General features: G+C 42.7%; 1 protein-coding gene across 3 annotated transcripts in view; it reads right to left on the reverse strand.

The window, feature by feature from the left end:
• KIDINS220 (kinase D interacting substrate 220) overlaps positions 1-27,371 on the reverse strand; it is a 2,951,961-nt gene that overhangs the window by 439,913 nt on the left and 2,484,677 nt on the right. For all 3 annotated transcript variants that reach the window (XM_044073258.1, XM_044073248.1, XM_044073241.1), the window contains exon 24: positions 21,429-21,655. In XM_044073258.1, coding sequence (XP_043929193.1) covers positions 21,429-21,655 — 227 coding nt within the window. The remainder of the gene's footprint in view (positions 1-21,428; positions 21,656-27,371) is intronic.

Here is a 27,371-nt window from a genome sequence, read left to right on the forward strand (position 1 = left end):
CTGGAAATTAATTTTCTTGGGTTGGCGTAAGCCAGGGAAATTTGTTGGCTAGGCTTACTTAGGCCCTTGGGCCGATAGCCTAGTACCTACCTATGAACATAAGAGAATACGTCAGCCTCTGAGGAATGGTAGTTGGAAGAGTATACGTCAGATTTTGTCTAGAATCGGTAGTGCGAACGGCCTCCTCGGAAGCCGGTGTCTATGTCGTGGCTCCAAACCCAACCTAGGGAGAGACAGCTAAAGGCTCAGAAGATTAAGTGCATTTCTGAGGCATACCGGACTCTGAAAGGGTCTCGGCAGAGGCCTGCGTAGAAATCGAGTCGGGCATTGGGCATCAGGGCCTGCAAAAGCACCTCACTGAATTCGGAATTGGAAATGACTGGCTCCTAGGCGGATGCGTAAGTGAACCCTGGATGCTTTATTTATCTTGATATGATAGTAAGTGTCCTTGAGGTCGATGGAGCACATCCATACTCCTTTTTCCAGCAATGGGAAAATGGATTGTAACATGACCATCCGGAACTTGGACTTTTTAACAAAGCGGTTTAGGCGGCTGAGGTTCAGAATGGGTCTCAAGTCCCCTGTTCTTTTGGGCACCAAAAATAACCTTGAGTAAGTTCCTAATCCGGTCTGGTCTGCGGGGACTGGCTGGATGACTCCTTTTTCGAGCAGCTTTGTGACCTCTATGGCTGCTTGATCCCGCTGACTGGGTGGCACGTCCGGGATTCTCCTTGATGGTGGAGGGGGACGGATAAAGGGGATGGTGTAGCCTCCGGCGATGATACAAAGCACCCACTGATCCTGGGTGATGGAACCCCAGGCCATTGGATGCTCCGAAAATCGACCCCCGACTGGCTCCGGAGACGCACAGTCGGGCCGTCCCTCAGGGACGCTGGAAGGAGGAACCACAAAAGGATTTGCGGTCTCCTGTGTTGCGGGGGACTCCACCGCCTCTAGGGTGAAGTCTTCCAGAATAGTTCCCCCCTCCTCTGCCTCTGGAAGGGGGGGTCACTCTGATGGGCAGGGAAAGACTTTTGAGACTTCCTGAACCACATCTTTCCACCCTTCTGAGCCTTGGGATAAGGTCTCTAAGGGAGCGAAAAACGGGCCCCAACGGCAGACAAAGTCTTGCCCTCCTGCTCACATCTAGTGAGTGTGTCTTTCACCTTGGGTCCAAACAGAGAGGACCCGTCGAATGGAGCGTCTGTGAAAGAAGACTTGAAAGCCACCGCAAAGTGACACAAGCGCATCCAGGCTTGCCTCCTAAGGGCTACGTCCGAACTCGCTGCCCTACTCGCCCCTTCGGCTGCATACGATATGAGCCTCATGGATGAGTTAACAATCGACGAAAGGGTAGACAGCTGGGTGTTGACAGACTGCGTCAAGGCCTCAGGCACGTTACCCGACAGGGTATCTCCTAACTCCTTAATGAGATCCCTTTGGAGCCTCGTAAAATGACACAAATAATTCAATGACCGCAGGGTAAAGGTCGCTGAAGTCAGGGTATGCTTCCCGTACCTATCCATGCTCTTGGACTCCTTGTTAGGAGGATGGATAGACGTAGACGCCTCTGCCACATCTTGCTGGGTGGCAGACGCCACCACGACAGCATCCACCGGAACTCCCTTGGTTAGAAACTCCTTGCCAGGTGGTGCTGATAAAAATTTGTTGGGGCGAGAAGGAACTGGCTCCACAGAATCAGGGTGTTTCCACACCCTTCGACAAATAAGGTCCAGTAATTCATCGAAGGGTGGAGACACCCAGGAGGCGGAGGGCTGGGCTAAGAAGGCCTTGAGGAAGACCGACTCCTCTGCGGAAGGGGTTTTGGATGGCCAGTCGCCCCTCTGACTCAAGATCTCCAGGACATCGGAGAACGGGATATCGTCAGAGGACGACTTAGGGGACCCTTCCACATCATCAAGGTCGGTGTCCGAGGTGGCAGACTCATCTGGGGAGTCTATGTGCTTCCTCTTGCACAACATTTTCCGGGGTGGTTCTTCAGGCAAGGACTCTGAAGGCTCCTCGGAAAAAGGGGGACCATGCATGGAGAAATCCTCAGGCCTCAGAGACACGCTGTCCAAAGATAGGGGGGGCACCAGAAGCTCCAGTCGCCCTGTCTAGGGAAAGAGTCGCAGATTCCTGTGAAGTCACTAGAGACTTGTCCAGTGCACTCCTCATAGCCTCGAAGGCGGGTCCACCAGAATCTGAAGAAAGGCCCGTCTTCGAGACCATGACCGGCGCCGGGGTCCCCTTAGCCGAGGCGCCAAGTGGGAAACTCGGGACCGAAACCAGAAGCCCCGACAAATCCCCCTCGGGCTCGGCCGAGGACACCCGAGAGCCGAAACCCGTGGAAGGAACAGAAAAGGTTGGAGCTGAAGATGGTGCCGACAGACTAGCAGTTGGTCTCGGAACCGACTCAGGGACTTCACCCGACTCTGCGAACTCAGTCTCTGATGACACCAGGGTTGTCGGAGGAGGAAGAAATGGTATTGAAAAGGCTGGCTCCGGCCGCTGGGCTGGAGCTGAAAATAATTTGGATAAGACAGGTGAATGGAGGAGCCTCTGGACCACCCTATCTAAATCCGAATCTGAAAGCCTGGAGGAAACAGACGGGGGCCGAGAAACTCTTCCTACCGGCTCCGAGGCAATGCTAGAATGTCGACTCCTAATCGGCTCCAGAAGGATCGGAGCCGAGGAAGACTCGACCAGAACCGAGACCCCCTTTGGCACGGACGGTTCAGGAGCCACCGAAACTCTCACCTGCGGCTCCGAGACCAATGGAGCCGAGGCAAACTCAGGTTCGAAGTCTCTATCCTGCGGCTCTGAGACCAATGGAGCCGAGGAAGGAGACCGAGACTTAGATCTTCTCTCCTGCGGCTCCGAGTCCAATGGAGCCGAGGAAGAAGACCCCGACATAGATCCTTATCCTGCGGCTCCGAGACCAGTGGAGCCGAGGAAGAGGACAAAGTTTTAGTTCTTTTTTCAGGCGGCTCCGACGGACTTGTCAGAGCCAAAGACTTCTTTTTCTTCGATTTCGAAGAGGGAGAAAAAAATAGCTTCCTCAAAGGCTGGTTTTATTAAACCTTTCAAAATCAACTTATTTTTTCTCTCCTGTAGTACACGAGAGGAGAAGGCATGGCAAACACTGCAAGATTCTTGCAAGTGTTTGGCCACTAAGCAATAAACACAGATGGCATGGCCATCTGTTAAAGACATTTTATAGCCACACTTCGAACATTTTTTGAAGCCGGACGGCTTATGCTCTCTTTCTTTGCCAGACATAACTCACAAGCGCTCGAAACACAGGAGGGAAGGGAGGGAAGAGCTCTAACTAAAACGCTCAAGTAATAAGGCAAAGGCCCTCTAACTTAAATGGGCCTAGCCCGCCAAACAGCAGGAATCACACAACAACCAGAAACAGACTACAGCCAAACACAAAGGAATGAGATAGCTATTAAAATAGCGGTTTAGTAATAAAATTTTAAAGCTACGAGCAAAAACGAACCAAAAGGCCAAAAAAGAAGGGTACTTAGCCACAGCCAAGTTGAGACCACATCGTTACTTCAGAAGTGGCAAACGAGATCTGGGGGTTTGGGTGTAGTGCATCCTGGGATAGGGGGTTGGCCCAGCCAATGAGAGACTTTGTACCTTTTGTATCGGCCGAGTCTGAGCCGATTCTCGGCTCCGAGCCCATCAGTCAAGAATGTAGGCGAGATAGGATTGCATTACATCTGATGACTTGCTTAGCGGTAGCATCGTTGGAAGGCATAGCCTTGTGTGGCCTGTCTCTAGCTTTATGTTTTTTCAGAATGTCGGTGGGTGATTGGCTGATGGATGCCATATCAGAGTTCGAAGACGGAATACGAAAATAACTGTCTACAAAAAGAGCTCTAAGGTGAAGGGTTCTCGCATTAAATAGGGCACAGAACTGGCAATGAGGGACATCGTGGTCTGGGCCTAAACAAGTGATGCAGTAAGAATGAAAGTCTTGGTGTGGGATCTGCTTTCCACAGGCGAGACAATTAACTTTTTCGGACATCGGTTAGAGGAAGACAAAAAGGGTCCCCAACAGGGCACATAGCTTTAGACATTTTCAGCTGGAATTCAACTTCTGGTAGTGACTGACCAGCACTCGTGCGAACTGCTTCTGCTAAGGGCTCCACAGCAAGAAAGACTGATGTAATGCTGTCGGCTGCCTTGATTTATAGTACTGATGACCTGAAGTCAGACTACAGGCGACAGCAGCTGGTGCACAAAAACACTGACTCTGGTATTCGGGTCGGCCGAGGGCTACCACAGCAGGAATAAACCACAAGTGATGGACTGCAACAGTGAAACACGAAGAACATCTGTATGTTATATAAAATTATTTATAAAGTAAAAGAAATCAGAAATGATAAAATTATTGTTTGCTGGGTAGATTAAATTAGACCCAAACATGAGAATGGAATAACAATATGGAAATCTTATAAGAAAACAAGCACAAGTAAATCGAAAAGACTACAGCAGAAATATACCAACTGCATCCACTGATGTGAAATTTAAGTTATTACTAATGAGTGAAATATCTGAACTTGTACAGTGTCTAATTTAGATATTTAACAGGAGACCTTATTCACGTATATAAGGCATTTACAGAATTGCCAGACAACCTCTACAGAAGGCTATATAATAATGAGAAGTGTTACTAACTGGTTCTCGGAGAGTAGCTGAAGAATGGAATAGATTACCAAATTACATTAAAGCAAGCACTAGTTTAAATATTTTTAAGAACAACCTGGACACTTATTACGGAATAACTGTTTTGGTGCATTGGCAGACCTGCATTACTGCCCATGCCTGAAATATTTGCATGTATGTAAGCATAAAAAGTAAATTGAACAATCACCTAAAAAGCACAGCATGACACCTGACTTTTTTGATGCCAGGAAGAGTAGAAGCAGAAGTTTTGCAAAGTCTCATCAAAGTTACAGCAGTGAAGTTGTGAAGATAGGCAAAACATTGTGCCATTCAAGGAGACAGGGAATGCCTTTACAAGACAAGCCCACAATGTAAATTAGCAAAAAGCTCAATACATTTTAATCCGAGTGTAACAAGAACCATATCATATAATAATGATCATAATAATATAATAAAGAATTGTGTAATAAAGAACCATATCAAGAACCATACTTATACAATCTCTCCCAAGCTATTCTTCAGTAGGTCCTGTTTTATATGCCACAGACTTAATCTTACAAATCAAACTAAAAATCCTCCATCACAACAAAAACTCAATTCTAAACAATGTCATCAATATTAAAAAGAAACTGCAACCTGTAACCCCCCCCCACACTGCAACCTAAGTCAGTACGACAATATACATCCAAACCGGTCCCCCTCCAGTCTGTTATAACCCCCTAACCTCCTTCAAGTCCATAAACTTCATCACTATCAATCTCCAAAGCATTAGAAATAAAGTACCACATCTACATGCCTGGTTAGGCAAAAACAATCCAGACTTCACTGCCATTACTGAGACTTGGTTAAAACCTTACATCAAAGATGATAAATTCCTACCCCCTAATTACAACCGCCTCAGAATAGATAGATCACATTAAAAGGGGGTGGTACTGCCTTGATATACCCAAACACCTTAACTGTAGTTCAATACACAAAACCTGTCCCGCAATTCTCAACCAGTATCCTTTCTAAAAATGAACAGCAAAAACTTTTGTATCATACTCATATACATCCCCCCAGGCAACAACATTCCTATATTTGAAGACCTTCTTGCTTGGTCAACTAATAACATTACAAACAAAACCATCATCCTAGGGGATGTTAACATTAACTGGCTTGATATTTCTAATCAGAACCCTTCCACTAGCATAAATCTATATAACTATACACAACTAGTAACAAAAATAACCAGGTCCAACAATAAAACAGGCAGTGGCTCAATTCTGGATTGGATACTCGTCTCTGATCCTAACAATGTCTCCTCCTCCGGCACACTACCCAACAGTATTAATGACCACTTACCAGCCTTTATTACTTGTAAGACCACCTAACTCCTAAGCACACACCAAGTTAGGCAAACAAGAGATTTATCTCACTTCTCCAACACCTTTAATGAAATCTTACAAAGGATCAACTGGACCACACTCAAATACCTCCCTCTCCATGAGGCTGTAGAATTCTTCAATTCAACATTTCTTAGAATTTTAAATAGTTTAACCCCACCTTGCCTAAAAAGAATAAAAGCGAAACAGGCAACCTGGCTTACCAAACACACAAAGCAAATTACGTCCGTTAGGGATAAAGCTTGGAAAACCTGGCAAAAAAATAAAAATCCTAACAACCTCATTCAATATAAACAATTACGCAACCAGGCAAAACGACTAGTGATTAAAAATAAAAAAGAACACTTCCTAAGCCTTCAAGACCAACACAAACTAAACCCAAATAAATTTTGGAGCACAATCAATTCCCTACTCCATCCAGGTAAAAATAACAATCCTTGTCCTAATCCAAATAAAACTCCCACTGAGATAACCTCACTCTTCAATTCATATTTTATCAACACCATAGCTAAACTCACCACTACCTTCCCAACTATAGATCCCTGCCCACTTGAACCTCCCACTTCATACTCCTCTACTACTCCTCTATTCTCACCTATACCAACTTCCACTCTAAAAAAAACTACTTCATAAACTCAAACCTTGTACTAACGCATCAGACAATTTACCTGCTGAATTTCTACAACTATCTGCAAACTCCACTGCCTATCCCATCACCATACTCCTCAACAGATCTATTCAGGAGTCCAGAAAACCGAACATATGGAAGAAAGCATTTGTTCTTCCACTCCATAAAGGTGGTAACAACTCTGATCTCTCTAATTTCTGACCCATCGCTATCCTCTCTTCCATCTCTAAAATATTAGAAAAATGTATTCACACTCCTCAACTTCTTAACTATGTTATCCAAAACCAGATACTTTCCCCCACACAGCACGGCTTCAGGCCAGGTCATAGTACCTGTACTGCTCTCATATCCTTTATGGACACAGCAAACAGGGCTTTCGATACCGGTTACATAGTTTCCTCACTGTTCTTAGATCTCTTTAAGGCCTTCAACACAGTTTCATGTCCCTTTCTGCTCACAAAACTCACCAACTTAGGTCTCTTACCCCATACCTTAAACTGGTTCTCAGACTATCTCATCAATATGCAACAATTCACCAAATGGCAACACTCCTTCCCACCTTTTCTCAACACAACCACAGGTGTACCTCAAGGATCCCCCTAGATCCCCTCCTTTTCAGTACATTCATTAACAACTTCCACACCACCCTTATCCATGGCACAGTTATCCAATATGCAGATGATTCTACAATCATCTGTACTGCCAAATCTATATCCAAGTTACAATGTCTTACCCAAAATGCTTTCACATTAACCGAAAAGTGGATGTCAAACAACCATCTCGCTCCAAGTCCCAATAAAACCAAACTTCTAATATTCTTCCCCAAAAAAACTACCGCTCTGTACAAGAATGATTTTTCAGTCCAATCCCATAATAATACTCTCACTGAATTTGTTCCAAGTACCAAACTGCTAGGAGTGATCACTGATGAAAATCTAACATTCGACCTCCATATCCATAGCAACATCAAAAAAACACATACAAAATTAGGTACCATTTATAGATGCAAATACTACCTTAATCATCACCATCATCTTTCGGCTTTTCCCGTTAGGGGTCGCCACAGTGGATCATCTCTTTCCATTTCTTCCTATCCTCTGCATCTTGCTCTGTTACACCAACCGCCTGCATGTCCTCTCTCACCACGTCCATAAACCTTTATCTTAGGCCTTCCTCTTTTTCCTCTTACCTGGCAGCTCCATCCCTAGCATCTTTTTCCCAATATACCCATCATCCCTCCTCAGCACATGTCCAAACCAACGTAATCTCGTCTCTCTTGCTTTGTCTCCAAACTGTCCAACATGAGCTGACCCTCTAATACACTGATTCCTAATCCTATTCATCTTAGTCACACTGAGTGCAAATCTTAACATCTTTAACTCTGCCACATCCAGCTCTGACTCCTGCCTTTTTGTCAATGCCACTGTCTCCAACCCATATAACATAGCTGGTCTCACTACCCTCTTGCAGACCTTCCCTTTCACTCTTACTGGTACCAGTCTGTCACAAATCACTCCTGACACTCTTCTCCACCCATTCCACCCTGCTTGTACTCTCTTCTTCACCTCTCTTCCACATTCACCATTACTCTGAACTGTTGATCCAAAGTACTTAAACTCGTCCACCTTTACCAACTCTACTCCCTGCATCCTCACCATTCCTCTACCCTCCCTCTCATTTACACACATATATTCTGTCTTAGCCCTGCTGACCTTCATTCCTCTGCTCTCTAAAGCACATCTCCACCTCTCCACAGTCTCCTCAACTTGATTCCTACTCTCACTACAGATCACAATGTCATCTGCAAACATCACTAGTCCAAGGGGCCTCCTGTCTGAACTCATCTGTCAATCTATCCATCACCACTGCAAATAAGAAAGGACTCGGAGCTGATCCTTGATGTAATCCCACCCCCACCTTAAACGGATCTGTCACTCCCACTGCAGTCCTCACCACTGTCACACTACCCTCATACATACTTCTCTGCCACTCCCGACTTCCTCATACAATACCACAACTCTTCTCTAGGCACCCTGTCACATGCTTTCTCCAAGTCTACAAAGACACAATGCAACTCCTTCTGACCTTCACTGTATTTCTCCAATAACACTCTGAGAGCAAACATTGCATTTGTAGTGCTCTTTCCTGGCATGAAACCATACTGCTGATCACTAATCATCACCTCCCTTCTTAATCTAGCTTCTACTACTCTTTCCCATAACTTCAAGCTGTGACTGATCAGTTTTATCCCTCTGTAGTTACTGCAGCTCTGCACATCACCCTTATTCTTAAAGATAGGTACCAAAACACTTTCTCCACTCCTCAGGCATCCTCTGACTTTCCAAAATTTCATTAAACAATCTAGTTAAAAATTCCACTGCCATTTCTCCTAAGCACCTCCATGCTTCCACTGGTATGTCATCTGGGCCAACAGCCTTTCCATTCTTCATCCTCTTCATAGCTGTCCTTACTTCCTCCTTGCTAATCTGTTTCACTTCCTGATTCACTATCCCCAACTCATCCAACCTTCTCTCTCTCTCATTCTCTTCATTCATCAGCCTCTCAAAATACTCTTTCCATCTACTCAACACACTCTCCTCTCTTGTGAGTACCTTTCCCTCACTATCCTTTATCACCCTTACTTGCTGCACATCTTTCCCAGCTCTGTCCCTCTGTCTAGCCAATCGGTACAGGTCCTTTTCTCCCTCGTTAGTGTCCAATCTCTCATACAACTCTCCATACACCTTATCGTTAGCTTTCGCCACCTCTCTCTTTGCCATGCGCCTCATCTCCTTATACTCATGTCTACGTTCTTCATCTTTTTGACAATCCCACTACTTCTTCGCCAGCCTCTTCCTCTCTCTCCTGTACTTCCTCATTCCACCACCAGGTCTCCTTGTCCTCCTTCTTCTGTCCAGATGTCACACCAAGCACCTCTCTAGCAGTCTCCCTTACTAGTTCTGCTGTAGTTACCCAGCTATTCGGTAACTCTCCACTGCCTCCCAAGTGCCTGTCTTAACTCTTCCCTAAACTCCACTTCACAATCACCCTTTTTTAACTTCCACCATTTAATCCTTGGCACTGCTTTCACACTCCTCCTCCTCTTCTTGATCACCAACGCCATCCTACAGACCGCCATTCTATGCTGCTTAACTACACTTTCCCCTGCCACCACTTTACAGACTCCAATCTCCTTCAGACTGGCCCTCCTACATAGGATATAATCCACCTGTGTGCATCTTACTCCACTCTTGTACGTCACCCTATGCTCCTCCCTCTTCTTAAAATACATATTCACCACAGCCATGTCCATCCTTTTTGTAAAATCCACAATCATCTGACCTTCTGCATCCCTCTCCTTAACACCATACCTACCCATCACTTCCTCATCCCCTCTGTTCACTTCACCAACATGTAAATACTACCTTAATATTACTGCTAAAAAAGCTCTAGCATCATCCTTCCTGCTACCATCTCTACTATATGGTGCCCCAATCCTCATCAATATACAGTCCTCCCTGAAAACCCAACTGCACTCATGTTACAACAAGACTGCCAAATTTGTAACAAATTCTAAAAGCTCAGCACACCACTGCTTATCTCTACAAAAGCTAAACTGGCTTGAACACCCCCCCCCCCACACACACACACACTACCTCACCTATTCACAATTAACCACTGCACATAAACTCATATACAAGCCTTCAACATGCTCCTCCCTCTCCTCCTTATTGACTTCATACCACCCTAACACGCCAGTAAGATCCAAAAACACAATGATGGCGAAAGTGAAAAACCTAACCTTGCAGCTGGTCAAATACTGTACTCTTTTACTGTCTCAAAACATTGGAATGCCCTCCCACCTTCTATCAGAACAATCAGTAATCCTGCTTTCTTTAAGAAGTCTCTCAGATCACATTTCTCTTCTGTCTGGCAATGTACTTGAGCCAAAATAGTACCTCCTAACACCTGATCCACTACTATATCCCCTCTACAATATCACTACTTAGGAGTTCTCTCTGTCTTGCTGAATTCAACTGCTTATGCCTACAAAACTCCAACAAGTAACAATCAAAACTGCTACCCTACCTGACTAACTCCATCCTCAATGATCAAAGTGTATACAATGTTGATGTATAATGTTTGTAAATAACTTGTACCACTGTGTTCAATATTTATTTCCATGTACTGAGACTGTAATATAAACTGTATATTGTGTTTTTTCTTGTATGTACTATTAATGTTATACGGTGCTTTTCTCCTTGGGCCTCTACTGAAAATGGGCTCACCTACGCCCAGTGGACTTTCCTGGTTAACAAATGCAGTAAAATAAAATAGATAAAATAAATAAATAGATAGAACTGAAATAGTGCACAGCAAGTATGTTGCAGTTGTGTTGGTACCTAGTCTAATGCCGATGGGCGGAGTTCAGAAAAACCGATAGTGTAGAGGAGTGTCACTCTCATACAGCAAAGCAAGATCACTGGAGAAAGATGTTGGGGTTATAGAGGAAGTAAAGGAAATACAGGACTTAAAACTGTGGGTTAACAATAAGGTTAAACTTCAACAATTAGCATAATATGCTTCATCTGATCATTAAAAATACAGCATTCCAGCTTCCCCTTAGTGGCTTAAGACTGCCACAGAAAATATAGACTGCAAGCATGACGATTCAAAGATAATTAAATAGCAGGATTCAGCAGAGACTTTTTTTCACTATGCACTAATCTCCAAACCCAGACAGTGAATTATGACAAAGTATAGGAAAAAGAAAAGTGTTGTGGACGCATACAGACTGCTGGAAACCTGAAAACAGATAGCTGGTTGCATTTACTGAGGAATAACGCACTTGTAGAATGTGAAGGTACTGGAAGGTTCTCTACAGGTAAACCAACTAATCTTAATCTGTGTGACAATTATGAGCTAGACGGTAAAAATCTTCAGTGGGTTAAGAATCCTGTCCAGGATTAGTTTTCTCTGGCTTCTATCCAATAACTGCATGTTTAGGTTCTAGCTGCACCCCCTGGACCCTGAACTGGATTTAACTGGGTAGCAAAACAAAAAAAAAAAAAAAAAAAAAGAAAACATATGAATGAAGAGACAGCAAAAAAGAAGTTATTTTCTTACAATAACGTTCCATATTTGTAGTCCATCTCTCCTATATTCTTGCTGGATGAGTTCTGTTCTAACTCGGCCGATACTAAATCTCGAGAGCTTTTACTGGCTCTAGGCTAACCCCTATCCCATGGTGCCTCACGGCAATTCCCCAGATCTTGTTTGTAAGAAAATAAATAGGTACATAATAGTCAGTAACTATCAATAACTATGCCCATACAAACAGAATACTCTGGATTACTATCCATGCCAGGTGGCTGGACAACTACAACCAGCCAGATCAGACAGGATAACTGATAGTCCGCCAGTTTCTCCAGGAAGCAGGAAGGGGGAAGGAGAGTGGGACGCAAGAATGTAGGCGAGATAGACTACAAACATGGAATGTTATGGTAAAGTACATAACTTCTTTATGTTATGTAGTCCTATCTTGCCATAATTCTTGCTGGATGGGACACAGCTTCCCTAGCATCTTTATCCCGGGTGGCTCAAGCGAAGAGACTCTTCAGCACAGTGGACCCAAAGGATGATCGGTCCCTGAAGGCCAAATCCAATTTGGTAATGAGTAACAATGAGGTCTTGCCCAAATAGCTGCTGCACAAATGGTATCAATTGGGAGTTTAGATCTAAAGGCATATAAAGTTGATAATGCTCTGATTGAATGGCCTTTTACTCTGGCTGGAAATTGTTTGCCGGCAGCACTGTAAGCAAAGGAAATGCAGCCTGAAAGCCATTTAGAAAAAGTGACCTTAGAAACAGGCAATCCTTTATTTTTTCTGAAAAGGAAACAAATAATTTGTCTGATTTTTGAAATTCTTTAGTCCTGTGCAGGTAAAACCTGAGAATTCTGTGGACATCCAATTGCTGTAGTCTGTATTCTGATTTATTAGTATGATTTGGGAAGAAAACTAGTAGTTCGATAGTTGTGCTGAGATTATGCTCTGAACATACCTTAGGAAGAAAGGAAGGATTAGTTCTAAGCAAGACTCTATCCTTATGGAAAACAATGTAAGGAGGTTGAATGGTGAGGGCTTGCAATTCAGAAATGTTACAGCCACTAAGAACAATGTCTTCCAAGACAAGAATTTCATATCCGATGAAGAAGAGGGTTCAAAGGGCGGAGAAATTAAAGATGTAAGAACTAGGTTTATGTCCCAGGGCTCCAGTGGTTGCCTTATTGGAGGTCTGAGAAGGGGGACTCCTTTCAAAAAGGTTTTGCATAAAGAGTGGGACATGATTGGATTTCCCATGTAGCCAAAATGATAATTAGAGATGGCAGCTAACTAAACTCTAATAGTAGCTGCTGCAACTCCTTTATGAAAAATGGATGCCAGGAAGGACAAAATAGACTCTATAGGAGCTGAGTAGGGATCTATGCCTTGGTTTGCTGCCCAAATTGAGAACCTTTTCCATTTACTGGAATATAATTTCCTAGTGGAAGGTTTGTGTGAAGAAATCAGAATGTGTTTGTAGGGGAAAGGGGAACACACCTGGCTAGTCGTGGAACTGGAGCAGCCATGCTGTCAATTTCAGGGTTTGGATAGTAGGATGGAACTGCCCTGATTGATGAATCAGGAGGTCTGGAGATGGTTCCAGAATCTATGGTTCTTCCAAGAGATAGGGCCACAGGAAGGGGAGCCAGACAGCAATGAGGATCAGGGTACTCCAACAGTTTTGCTTTCTGTATTACTTTTAGAATGAGAGGAAAGGGTGGAAAAGCATAAAGGAGTCCCAGAGGCCAAATGTGGACCACAGCATCCCTGGGTGACATCCCCGGATGGGGAATTAGGGCAAAGTAGCTGCTGTATTTGGTGTTCATGTACATGGCGAATAGGTCGCAGCAAGGCTGGCCGCATTTACGAAAAATCTTTTCTGCAACTTCTGAATTCAGGGACAACTTGTGAGGCATCAGAATTGCTCGACTGAGTTTGTCTGTTATCACATTGGACTTCCCCGGGATGTGCGTTGCTACCAGAAAGCATTGAGTGTCCATCGCCCATTTCCATACTCTTAAAGCCTCTCGACAAAGTGGGTAAGATTTGGTTCCCCCTTGCTTGTTTATGTACTACACTACAGACGTTCTCTGACTGAATCGCAATTGTCCCAGTGGGAAGAGAACTGTAAAGTGCTTGCAACGCATATAGCACCGCTCTCATCTCCAGAACATTTATATGCAAGTGGTTCTCGTGATCCTGCCAAGTACCTTGGACCGTCATTCCCAGATAATGCCCCCCCCCCAATCTGGGAGGCGTCCGTGGTCAAGACTACATTTTCTTGAGGGGGAGCAAGTGGGCGACCTAGATTAAGTTGATGCGTATGTAACCATCATGTTAGATCCTTCTTGCAGGAGTTTGTGATGAGTATTTCATGAGACAGGGGGAGATCCTGCATTGACCACTGGGCGAATAGTAGCCACTGAAGTACTCATGTGCAAATGGGCTAGAGGAACTACGAGAATGGTGGAAGCCGTAGTCCCTAGGACCTGAAGGACTATCTTGGCCTGTACTTTCTGTCTCTTCAGCAAGAATCTGACTTGGTTGTGTAACGATTCTATCCTTTCTGGTGTCAGCTTTGCTGTCATGGTGGTTGAGTCTATTTCTGAGCCTAAGAATACAATGTGCTGCGATGGAGATGAGGCTGATTTTTTTTTTAGGTTTATTGTAATGCCTAATCTGGTGCACAAGGATAGAGTCTCGTTCCTGGTTCTGATTAGTTGGTGCATGGTGGTAGCAGAGAGGAGCCAGTCGTCTAGGTACAGAAACATCTGGAATTCTTGAAGTCTCAAGTGAGCTGTTACCACTGCCATGCATTTGGTTAACACTATCGGGGCTGTAGTGAGGCCAAACGGCAGTGTTCAAAACTGAAAATGACTGGCTTCCAGCTGAAAGCGTAGGTGTCTTCTGGAGTGCCTGTCCATTTTGATGTGGTAGTACGCGTCCTGAAGATCTATTAAGCACATCCAATTGTCTTTCCCGATAAAGGGAAATATCGACTGCAGAGTGATCATTTGAAACTTCGATTTCTTTACAGACTTGTTGAGTTTGCTGAGATCTAGAAATGATCAACAGTCCCCTGTCTTTTTTGGAACTAAAAAACATTGCGAGTAAGTTCCAGATCCTATTTGCTCTGTGGGGACATCTTGGATGACTCTCTTTTGCAGCCACGAGATTACCTCTGATGTTGCACGGTCTAACTGAATGGGTGGCACATCTGATAGAGACCGGTTTACCGAGGGATCGGAAACAAAGGGAATAAGGTAACCTCTGGATATTATGGTTTGTACACAATGATCTTTGGAAATTTGTAGCCAGGTGCTTGGGTACAGTGAAAGACGACCCCGACTGCCTCCAGAGATGGACAGTCAGGCAACCCCTCAGTGGTGATGGAAGGGACGATCAGAGAAAGTATTTCTATCTCCTTGATGCTGCGGACCTCCTCTGCCACGAGGGTGGCATCTTCCATTATATCCTCCCCCTCTGCCTCTAGGGGAGGGTTGACCTTGTGCCTGGGGGAAACCTTTTTGGGATTTACGAAACCTCATTTTCCCTCTTGTTTGACCCTTGGGATAGGGTCTAGAAGGAAGGGAGAAACGGACTCTGATAGCAGATAAGGTTTTCTATTCCTGCTCGCACCTGGTCAAAGTCTCTTTTACCTGCGGTCCAAAAAGAGTTGAACCGTCAAAGGGGACATTGGTAAAGGAAGACTTAAAGGATTCTGTGAAGTTACACAGATGCATCCAGGAATGTCTCCTAAGAGAAATTCCTGCTGCGGTTGCCCTGCTCGCTCCATCCGCTGCATAAGAAATCAGCCTCAGGAAGGAGTTAGCTATAGATGTAAGGGTGGACAGCTGTGCAGATATCTTGTCCATGGATCCCGAAGCTACTGAACCCTGAAGGGTGTCGCCCAACTCCTTCAGGAGATCTCTTTGAAGTCTAGTAAAATGGGACAGGTAATTCAGCGATCTTAAGGTAAATGCTGCTGAAGAGAAGGTACGCTTTCCATACCTATCCATTGTCCTGGACTCCTTATTAGGAGGATGGATATTAGAAGAGGTCTCAGACAACTCCTTTTTCGTGGCCGCTGCTACTACCATAGCATCAACAGGAACTCCCTTAGAAAGAAAGGACTTATCTGCCAGAGCAGTCATAAATTTGTTTGGCCTCCTCAGGACAGGCTGCACTGTGTTCTAGGGAGGTCCAGGCTTTCCAGGATATGACCCCAAAGAGCTGGTCATAAGGCAGTGTCACCCAGGAGGTGGAAGGTCAGGAACCAAAGGCCTCAAGGTACACGGATTCATCCTCAGTAGGGTTAAAGGTCTTCCAATCGCCCCTCTGTCTAAGGATTTCAAGGATGTCAGTAAAGGAGACATCCTCAGAGGGGGATCTAGGAGACCCTTCTGACTCATCCAAATTAGTATCTGACATGACAGACTAAGGTGAGTCAATGTGCTTCCTCTTACAAAGTCTCTTCCGAGGAAGCTCTCCAGTGGGATAATCTGGTGAGGTCTCAGAAGAGGGGACACCTTCAGTGGGGGCTGCTTGAGCCTCTGGTTCCCTATGCTGAGGGAGTGGTGGGGGAGAAGAAGTTGCTGCTGGCTGCTGGTAGGACACTGGGTCCAAAGGCAGGGCTTTGGCACTGGACAAAGCTTTCTCTATTGCTTCCAAGTCCTTTCCACTCCGCACTGAAGACGCCCTCCGTTCTGATGAAGGTCGGCTTTGAGCAGGATGGACATGTTCCTAAGCAAACATGGGAACCAAGCTCAGTCGAGCCGAAGCACCGAGAGGGAGGGTCGGTTCCGAAGAAAACCCGGGGTGTCTATACCTCTCAGAGTCGATTCGAGAGTGTCGGCTCCTAGATCCCTCGGCTCTAGACTGAGCCGCTGAGGATAGAGTTACTAGTTCCGAGGAAGCAGGAAGAATTTGCGGAACTGAAGGATCCAACACAGAAGAACCCGAAGTGTTTGGCTTCAAGAGCGAAGCAGTCTGAGGAGGAGCAGTAGACTGGAGATGGGATGGCTCCGTAGCCATTGGGTCCAGAGGAGCTAACGTGTTAGCCAGAGCCAGGTCCTAGAGAAACCTCTTCACCACCTGCTCAATGTCCTCATCTGAAAGTGTCCTGGAGGAACAGGTGGAGACAGAAAGAGATGTCCTCCTTTCTAAAATAGGAGACCTCAACATTGGTGAAACAGGGTCGATAACTTCTGAGTGTCTCGATATCAAAAGTTGCCTCTGCACCAAAGAAACCGATGGCACAGAGACAGAAGAAGTGGAATCGGAGCCAGAACTCCTTGGCTCCGTTGCTTTAACTTTTTAGACGGCTCCGACGCTGGAGCCGAAGATTTTCTCTTCACAGTTTTGGGAGCTGTCTGACCAAGTTCCAGCTGCTCCTGGAAAAAAGTAGTCATAAGACCCCTGTCTATTAATTTACGTTTCCTCTCATTAAGAATCCTAGTACTAAAGGCATGGCAAAAGGTACAGGGTTCTTGTAAGTGAGCCTCTCCCAGACAGTACACACAGCTAGTGTGACTGTCAGTCAATGACATTTTTTGTGAACACTTGTCACATTTCTTGAACCCCAAAGGGCGGTGTTCCTTATGTTCTCTGACTTTCTCTTTGAAAATGTTGACAAGAAAACAAGGCTAACAACAATTTTCAATAACAACAACACTAACTATAACTGACAGCAAAGTTATGAAGAGAAGAAAAGTTTTTTTTTTAAGGGAAGAAGGACTAGCACTCAGGGAGGAAAGGCCCTCTAATTTAAATGGGCAACTACGGCCCTCTAACTAAAATGGATCGTACAATCCTAAAAAGTGGAATAGGGGATCAATCACTCAACAACAATCACACAGGTAATTACTAACAACTATTAAGGTAGAAAGTGAAGAAACATGGCGAGAAATAAGATTTATCAAAAAATCTTCTACTTAGCCAATGAGTCAGCAAGGAAACAACCTTGAAGCTTTCGCGGGGAAATGAGATCTGGGAAATTGCCGTAAGGCACCATGGGACAGGGGTTAGCCATGAGCCAGTAAAAGCTCTTGAGCTTCAGTATCGGCTGATTCGAAGCTGAAAATCAGCTCCAAACCCATCCAGCAAGAATTACAGTGAGATAGGATTACATAACGTCATGTTTTTTAATGAACTTAAATGACTAGATACTTTGAGAACAACGTAATAATAGCTTCCAATGCAGTCCTGAAATAAAAACCCTAAAATTTCGCCAGACATGGGAAATAGGTATCGACATAACATGGTAGTAACATCATTAACAAGCTTGAACATGAAACAATAAAATACAGAAAAAGTGAAACACAAGACTACCAATGGGCACTGTCGCATCTCACATATGGCATGTAATATATTACATGCCATATGTGAGATGGCATGTAATATATTACAACCACTGAAATTATACAAAACTAGAAATATGCACTGCAGTTCTAAGAAAGAAATAATGCCCGACAGGGTGTGTGTTTATGTGTAATTAACACCCATCCAGGGGTGTTAGGAGGCCTGACACCGCAGCCTCTGCACCCCTGGAAGGGCATTAATTACACATTAACACACACCCTGGAGGATATTACTGCGCTTAGAGAATGGGGTCTCTGCAAAATTGTTACGTTTTACTTATTTTTTTAACTATTATATTTTTTTTTGTATATTTTTGATGTAAAACAGTTCCTTTGCCTAATGTTTCAAACCTTCTGTAGTATATGTTAATGGTGTTGGAGGAAGTATTTTACATCAAAAATATATATAGCAAAGAAATAAGTAAAATGTAACAATTTTACAAGCAGCCCATTCGCTCTCTCTCTCATACAATCACTTCTGCTTTCAAACACGCATTCACTCACACAAAATGTTTCTCACTCTCACACACACACACACAAACACAGTCTCCTCTGCTTTCATACATGCATTCACTCACACACATAAACAGAAAAATAAACACACACACAACACTTCTTTCTCTTTTTTTTTAACTCACTAAATAGCAAAAATGCTGCTTAGTGAGTGTGAAAGCAATGTCAGCTGTTAGTTTTTTAGCAGTCTGCTCCCCATGGCAGCTTGATACGCTTCCATGAAGCGGCGGGCTCGTTTTTCACTGGGCATTACTTCTACAATACCCTGTTGGAGAATGTTCGTTCTCCAATCAGGATGCTGATGTACAGTTTGCCCATTCTCTTAACAACAATAAAGTAAGTCTATAAAGTTTAACCACACACATACTACTAATAATTTTACCTAACTCCAGTCCACAAAGGAGGTTACTCAGTAGAGCTAACTAACTACTGTCCTACTGCCATCTTCTCTCCTCTGTCAAAAATTCTTGACAAGTATATCCATTCACAGTTACTCAATTATCTCTTCGACTCAGACCTCCTATTCCCACCTAACATGGTTTAGGCCTTTCACAGCGTTAGCACTGCCTTACTCAGCTTATGAGTAAACCTTAACTGGACTGAAAAACACTAGGGTCTCTGCTACCTTCCTGGACCTTTCTAAGGCCTTTGATACCATCTCATACCAAAAACTCTTAGATAAGTTGGTCAACTTCAGTCTCTCCACAGCCACCACTGCACAGTTTTATAGTTCTCCAACTAACAGGTCACAAGCAACAAAGTCGCAACATCAATACTCTTGCCTTCCATCCCGTCTTAGTAGATGTTATGCAAGGATTTAGTTTGAGTCCACTTTTACTCACTATATTCATAAATTATCTAAATTCAGTCAGCAAACATGCCATTATTATAGACTATAAAAATAACTCTACCCTCATCTGCTCAGCCACAGCCCTCCAAGAACTACAAAGAACAAGTGCAAGCATTCACAAGCACTGGCAAATGATTACCTGATTCACACCTACTACTTAACCCAAACAAAACTAAACTAATGCTTTTTATTCATAAAAAGTACTCAAATCCTATCTCCTTTTTCATTATCTCTTCATCCAACAAAACTACAAATTAAGTATTCCACTAGCAAAGTTGTTAGGAGTCACTATAAACAACAAAGCTCAGATAAGAACACCACTTTCAAACCTCCATCAAAAAGCACACCTAAACTAGGTTTTCTCTACAGAACAAAACATTTTTTAACTGACACTGGCAGAAAGAGGTTAGCCTCAGCCTTTCTACTACCATCCGTCTTACATGTTTACCTAATTTTCAGAAACATTTCACCCTCCCAACTAACCATGCTTGCCCAGTGCAATGACAAAGCGACCAAATTTGCTGTCAACCTCCTATTTAGAGCTTAACACTGCTTAGCACTAATCCATATAAACTGGATGGAACTACCAAACTACCTCTGTTTCTCTCAATTAAAAATCAGTCACATCACCATCTACTATCTCCCTCAAAAAATGCCCATTCCTAATTGATTTCATACAAAAATATGTACAGAATAAAGCCCCAGGGTGTACAGCTAACTTCTACTACTACTTACAAAAGTTCATAATACAGCCGGTGATGCCTTCTAACTACATATCAAAGACATGGAATAAAATTCCCTTTTTTTCAGGTGAACTGACAGCTCACATTTATTTAAATTACACCTAAAACAAAGCTTTTATGCTTCTGTAAATGCTCCCTTGCTCCTGAATAATCCTTATTTATCCCATACCCATTCATCTTCTTGAAACCTTTTACTTCTTCACATTACCATTTTTATGTCTTTTCCAAGTGTCCTTTCTCTTTATTGTGCAATATATTTTGACTTAACACTATCTTTTTTTGGACTGTTACAAATCTAACATTACTGTTTCTGTATGTTTGGTGGAAAATTTGTAGTCTAGACTCATCTCTAAAATACTGTTTTGCAATTTAACTATCACAGTATTACTGTGCATACTATTTTTAAGTTGTTTTACTTTTGTATCTTTTCTTCCTGGATATCCACTGAAAAGGGGCTTTTTTGCCAGCTGGACTTTCCCAGTAGACAAATATGAATAAATAAATAAATGAGGGAACAATATATAATGGGAATCACAGTACTGTAACTTCACACAGCATCCAACAGCTGCATCACCACTACCTGAAAAGGGTGCAAAAACATTTCATTAACATAACTCTTCTAAGAAAAAGATTATGAAGGGCCAAAAGAAAAAAACATTTTTTTTAAAGATTTGCATAGTTGGCTACACAGTTTATGCTGGAATGACCCACATTTTCAAACAATAACCAAAAGGTTCTAGTTTCCATGTAGCCTCAATATCAAGGAAAAGTGAACTGAGGTGGTTAAATCCAGGAACACAAACTACACTCTTAGCAGTTTATGATCATATCACTGATGTGATGCACAGAAGATGCATGCTGCCCCCCCCCCCCCCCACACACACGCACACACAGAGAGCAATGAGCCTGAAATAAAATGATCACAGACATAATATATATTTAAAAAATATATATACATGTATATATATCTATATATATCTATATATCTATATCTATATATATATATATATATATATATATATATATATATATATGTAAACATTTATGCAGTTTCCAAATGCAACAATCTGTATACTTTCTAACATGCAAAATTAAGACATGTCTGTCCTTGGAATCTTATCCCTCATCTTTGATACTCAAAAATGAATGCCAATTCAGTACTTACCCGATTATAAAATGGATGTTGAGGGCCTGTCATACCACTGTAATAGCTGCTGTGAGGCTGTGGTGTTACCACTCCTGCACTGAAAGGACCATTAAAGGAACCTGTTGGAGAACAGACAGATGATGGCTGGCTGAATACAGTTGCGGCTCTTGGGGCACTCTCTTGCAAGGGTAGTGTGGGATATGGAATTCCTCCAATATTCATTTGCTCCCTGGCAGCACGGACATCTAAAATAGTTAAAGTTTTAAATATTACTGCCCATCAGAGAAATGCTTTAACTAATATTTTAACATACAGTACCCTGCTATAAAAAGAAAACAACAGAAAAAGACAAATCTGGGGTTTCTGATTCACGTCCATAGCAATGACAGACTGAACAAATGAGCTTTTTAAAGTAAACAAGATAACTTATATTTTGAGATGTCACAACTTATTAAATCAGTGTCTTGCAGTTAACTCTTACTGTACCTGTTTATCCTTACGTTTTCTGCATTTGTGCATGTCTTCTGTTAGATAATTTTTGTTTTTCATATTACTTTTACTGTTTTTCTTAGGTTTTGTTTGTACATGCTAGGCCTTCGCTTTTTGTATTGAGTTTTTGATTTTCTTTTTGCTGATCACCTCTAAAAATGGGCTCTGCCTATTAGGATTAACCTGGTGAATAGAATGTAATAAAAAATAAAAAATGTCTTTAGCGGGGATACATCATTATCTAAAAGTAAGCATTTCAATTCACAATCACAGAGAGATGCACATACATTAATGTGACCTCAGCAACTGTGAAAACTGCTCAAAGCTATGTTGTAGAGACAGATGAATGGGTGTCCTGAAAATCATAGACTGAAACTAAATGCCAAAAATGGATAATTGTATCTTTTGGGAAGTGATCTGCCCCAGGGAACCACTACACTAACAATATGCCCTGTAAGAGTTCACCCAGTTATTCAGGATTTGGAATCTTATGTGGACAGTGACCTAACTTTTAACCAACATGTGCCTATTGCTGTCAGAAAGTCCTTCTATATTACACAGCTTATAAACAAAGGGATTGTGTCTAGACCTAGGGACGTCACTGTCCTCCCTTACTTGGCACTCATTGGGCCAGTCATCAAGTATAATGACCCCGTTGGCATGTATCTGTCCAGACACATGCAACAAATGGAATGTTCACAGAGATACCTTACTAAAAGGATACAAGGCCTAAACAACATGTCATACATGGACTGACTCAAAGCCTTCTCACTATACTCTGTACCCTACAGACTGCTAAGACGTAACCTGTGTCTGACATACAAGGCATTCTCTGACCCATTACTTATAGATTTACTGCACGCCATTAAGTCAAATGGCATCATAATTACTTGGTCTAGGGATCAAAACCTCTTCTGTAACATCAAATGAATAGTTTGGAAGGACAGGTATATCTTGCAGAGAATACCCTGCTGTGGAACCATCTCCCCCAACCATATAAAACAAAGCTCATATCTGTCCGTATTCAAACTCAACTTAGTCAGCCAGATTAGCTGGTTAAAATGGAGCAAGTGTTAGTATTTCTAACACAAAATTAAAATTCCAAAGAGGGGCCATCGGTTTACTTGGAGGCCTCTTATGCAAAACCCCCTTTCAAGAATATTTTTACATATGACTGCCTTGAAAGAAGAGGATCCATGGGCAGACATGCTGAAATGGCCAATAAATGAAACTTGACAGGGGAATAAGAAAGGCCACAGGTTAGTAACTTTCACAAATATTGTAAAACCAGAGAAAAATTAGTCCTGAATGGCAGCTGGTTACGCTGTTGGCATCAAAAGAAAACCTTTTCCATTTGCTAATATATAATTTTCTAGTAGCAAGCTTTCTTGCCCGAATTATTACCTGCTGCACATCCTCAGAAAATAGATGCTTAAAAGGAATTAAGACCCTATCATTCAGGCAGTTAAATGAAGATGATTGATGTTGGGGTATATCAAACATCCCTGTTCTTGTCTGAGCAGATCCATTGTGTGAGGAAGCTTGTGGTAATTGCCCCTGGCCATTTCCAAAAGAAGGTAGAACCACGACTGCCTGGGCCAGAAGGGAGTCACCACAATGATCTTAGGGGATTCCTTCTGAATCTTCAGAAGTACCCTGAATATTAGTGGACAGGGTGGAAAGGCATACAAGAACATTCCTGTTCAAAGAAAAGACAATACAAGAAAAGCCATTTGGCTTCCAAGCCTTCTTGCATGGAGTTCGGGAACAGAATTTTTCCAGTGGACTGTTCAGACAGGAGGCAAAGTGGTCTACTTGAGGAACTCCCCACAGATGGATCAAATTTTGGATGACCCCTGAATCTAGTTTACATTTGTGAGGGTCTGCCTGGGTCCTACTCAGTCTGTCTGCCACACAGTTTTATAAATACCTGTAGAGTGAGATTGTGCTGTGAAGCTACATCCCAAGTTAACATGGCTAGTCTGCAAAGCGGGTATGAATGCATTCCCCCTTGCCTGTTGATGTACCACATCACTGTGGAACTTGACAGTAGCTACTTGAAGAGGTCCCCGGGGGCCAAAGATGGTTCAGAGAATTGACTCTCTCGATTAGGGCAAGCATTCCCTTGATATTTGTGTGTTTGCATCTATCCTTGGTGTCCCACACCCCCTGCACTTTTCTCTCTCTTGAAACTGCTCTCCAAGTAATTCTGAAGCATCTGTGGTGACTGCTTTGGAGCAGGGAGAGAGAATGTGAGACCTTGATTTAAAGATACTGTATCTGTTGTCTCCACCAAGTGATTTCTCTTCTGACAAATTCCCAGTACTGGGAATTGAAAACAAAGGGTACTGATGCTGGGACCAAAGAGATTTCATTTCAGATACCACTCCATTTTTCTCATACGCTGTTTTGCCAAGGGTATCCTGAGAATCATAGATGCCATGAGACCCAAAATCCTGAGGTATTCCCCCCAATGACTGAAGTCTGAGTGAAAAAGCTTAGAAATAGATTAAATAAAAAATCTAATCCCAGCTTGTGCAAGAGATTTCTCACCCAAAAGAGAGATTCCTGACATTTTGAAAAATACTCTGCAAAGATAAGCAAGTCCTCTAGATATGGGAAAAATGTGGATACCTTGTAGCCAGCAATAAGCAACAGGAGAACACTCTTGGTGAGGTGGATAGTCTAAAGGGTAAGGCAGAGACCTGATATTGTGATCCGGACAAACAAAACTTTAACAAATGAAGTCTGGATGAGTAGGAATGTGATAAGAGTCTTTTAAGACTAGTGTTACCAGGAAACCTGAAGGAGGAAGAAGAGGCAACAGGTTGTGAAGTGACATGGAATTTGGGCATTGTCACAAACAGGTTTAGGAAAGAAAGATCCAAAACTGGTCTCCAAGTGTTTTCTTTCTTTGGGACTGGGAACAACTTTGAATAAAACCTCTTTTCCACCTGGGGAGGAGGAACTGGTTCTATCATTCTATGGGATAGTGTGTGATAAAGAACAGGTGGATATAAAACAGTCTGATCTGCAGGAGTACTTACCACAGGAAAGGAGGAATTTCTTCCCACTGCTATCAGTAACCCTGATGAATGATTTTCAGAACCCATTTGTCTGAAACAAAGAGAAAATGGAGATTCTGACTTTCTGGAAGAGAAAAAGTGTGTGTGTGTGTGTGTGTGTGTGGGGGTTACAAGGTCTCTTGAAAAGTCATTCAGACTTGGAGTATCCTCGGTTTTGGGAGGTTTGAGACTTATTTTAGGAACCTCCTTGCCAATTTTTCTTAAATGTCTGTTTACCTGAATTCTGTTGAGACTGTCTGTTGTTTTTTTTGCTGAAATTGGATGAGAAGAAAGAAAATCCCTTGGAAAATTCAGAAATGGAGGATTGAAAAACCTTACAGATTCCCTGAATCAGTTTGCCCATTTCATCACACTTTTTGATCATCTCTGCAGCACAGTGGCCAAACACTAACTCTCTATCTAAGGGAAAAATTAAAATCTAATTTTTAACATCATTTGGAAAGTTCTGAGAATGCAAGCAAGCAAACCTCTAACACCATATCAGTGGCCATAGCCCTGGAAGAAATATCAACAGAGTCCTACACACATTTTAATGAGTTGTGACCTGTGCAACAGAAGAAACTACGTTATTTAAAACAGATTTTTCTTCACAAGAAAAAACTGTAGATAAAACATTCCTCATACTTTTACAACATGTCAGAATAAACGTTAACATACGAGCCTGACAGTTTAAAATTTTGAAATTCAAGTTGCAGAAGTATACATTTTCCCATACCTATCCATAACTGTCCCACCCTTATCAGAAAGAGTAGGACTGGAATTAACTAAGTGCTTAGCAGCAGATGAGTCAACTAAAGCTATAGCTGCCGGGTCTAGTTTGGGAACAGTGTATAAAATGTATAAAACAGGAATTTTACACATCATATCTGCCTTTTTAGGGACAGCTGGCTAACTATCAGGAATACTGCAAACAGTAAGACATACATTCTCTAAAGCAGACAGGCGAGGATGCATGGGTGTAGGTTCTGGAAAATCCTTCTGTAACAACTCACAGTATTTTTTGAGGGGCTGAGAAACCTCAGAGTTCTCTCACTGAAAACACTGGCACATTCTAGCAGTGGTCTCAGAGAAAGAGTACCTCCCACAAGTAGAATCAGAAAGTGAGCTCTTCTCTGAGTCTGAATCAGAAATCCGAGGACAAAACCTGAATCCATCCCTGCATCTTCCTGTTCAGATTCAGAATCCTGAATCTCTTCAGGAAAGGTTACCACAAACTACTCTACAAAAATGATCAGTAGCCTGAATCAAACTCCGAGCAAGTTCCAGTAAATTATTCCTATCCAAAGAAATTTGAGAGGTATACACATGCTTGGTTTTCTGTTTCTTTTTGACAGGAAAAATGGGACCAACCATGTTACTAATGGCAGCCACCGATTCACCAGGGATGGGCACAGCATTCTAACACAACACAAAAACTGTCCCTGTTTCCTCTCCTAGGACTGACAAAAATGGTTCCTCCTTGACCACTCAGGGTCCTCAAGAGCTGCAGAAGACATGGCTAATCCTCAGTCCATAGTGCCTGTAGGTGCTACACCAGAAGGAACTAGAGTAAAAGATGACGGCCACAGCAGAGACATCCACATGCGGCTGACAAATTGCTAGCCTTCTGTGGTGGCAAAGGCTGTTTGCTTAACTTTTTCTTTTTGTGGGTGGAAGGAGGACTGACCATGGGAGTAACAATTTTTTTCTATAGTCAAGCCAAAAATGGTGCCTCTGTCCTGGGGAAAACAAGCAGCAATGCCAGAAAAACTATCAGTCCACAAAATTTACTTTTCCTTTTTAACAGAAAAACGTAGTAAAAAGTACTTTCAAACACCATGGCAGCTCCGCAACCTTGAAATAAATACAATTTCTCCACAGAAGATAGTTTATCAGTTATAAAATACTACTTTTAGTAACAATGAGAGCTCCGTTTAAAAGTATGTTACAGTCTTGAGACAATCTGGTAAAACATAACCCTCCTAGCTTTAAAATAACCTTACTAAAGAGGAAAGTAATAAATCATTTGTAAAAACATAAGAAAATGGAAGTTTTTTTCACCAAAGGGAACTTATCTGCCTAGCTAGGGAAAGCATAAGCCGACCGTTGATCCTCAAAAGCCACACAGCAGCATACTCTCCGGCAGTAGTAAAGCTCTGAAGGGCTTTGCACCCAAACTTGACTTTTAGTCAGATCAGCTCAAACTGCTTGATGGTTTGTGTGCATGGAAGCTGCCTTGAAGCTTTGTCTGGGTGTTATATCCTTGGCAGGACATAACCCATATAGCTAAGGCTACTGCAGCAGTTTAAAGAATTTAAAATGTCTCAGTAAATATTTAATCTACATAGCACTGGCAGCAGCTTTTCTGTATACCCAGTTGTCAGTTTTCATGCAACACCAGGCAGTT

This window comes from Protopterus annectens, chromosome 1.part1, assembly GCF_019279795.1.
Source record: "Protopterus annectens isolate FY-2018-M chromosome 1.part1, PAN1.0, whole genome shotgun sequence".
NCBI lineage: Eukaryota > Metazoa > Chordata > Ceratodontiformes > Protopteridae > Protopterus > Protopterus annectens.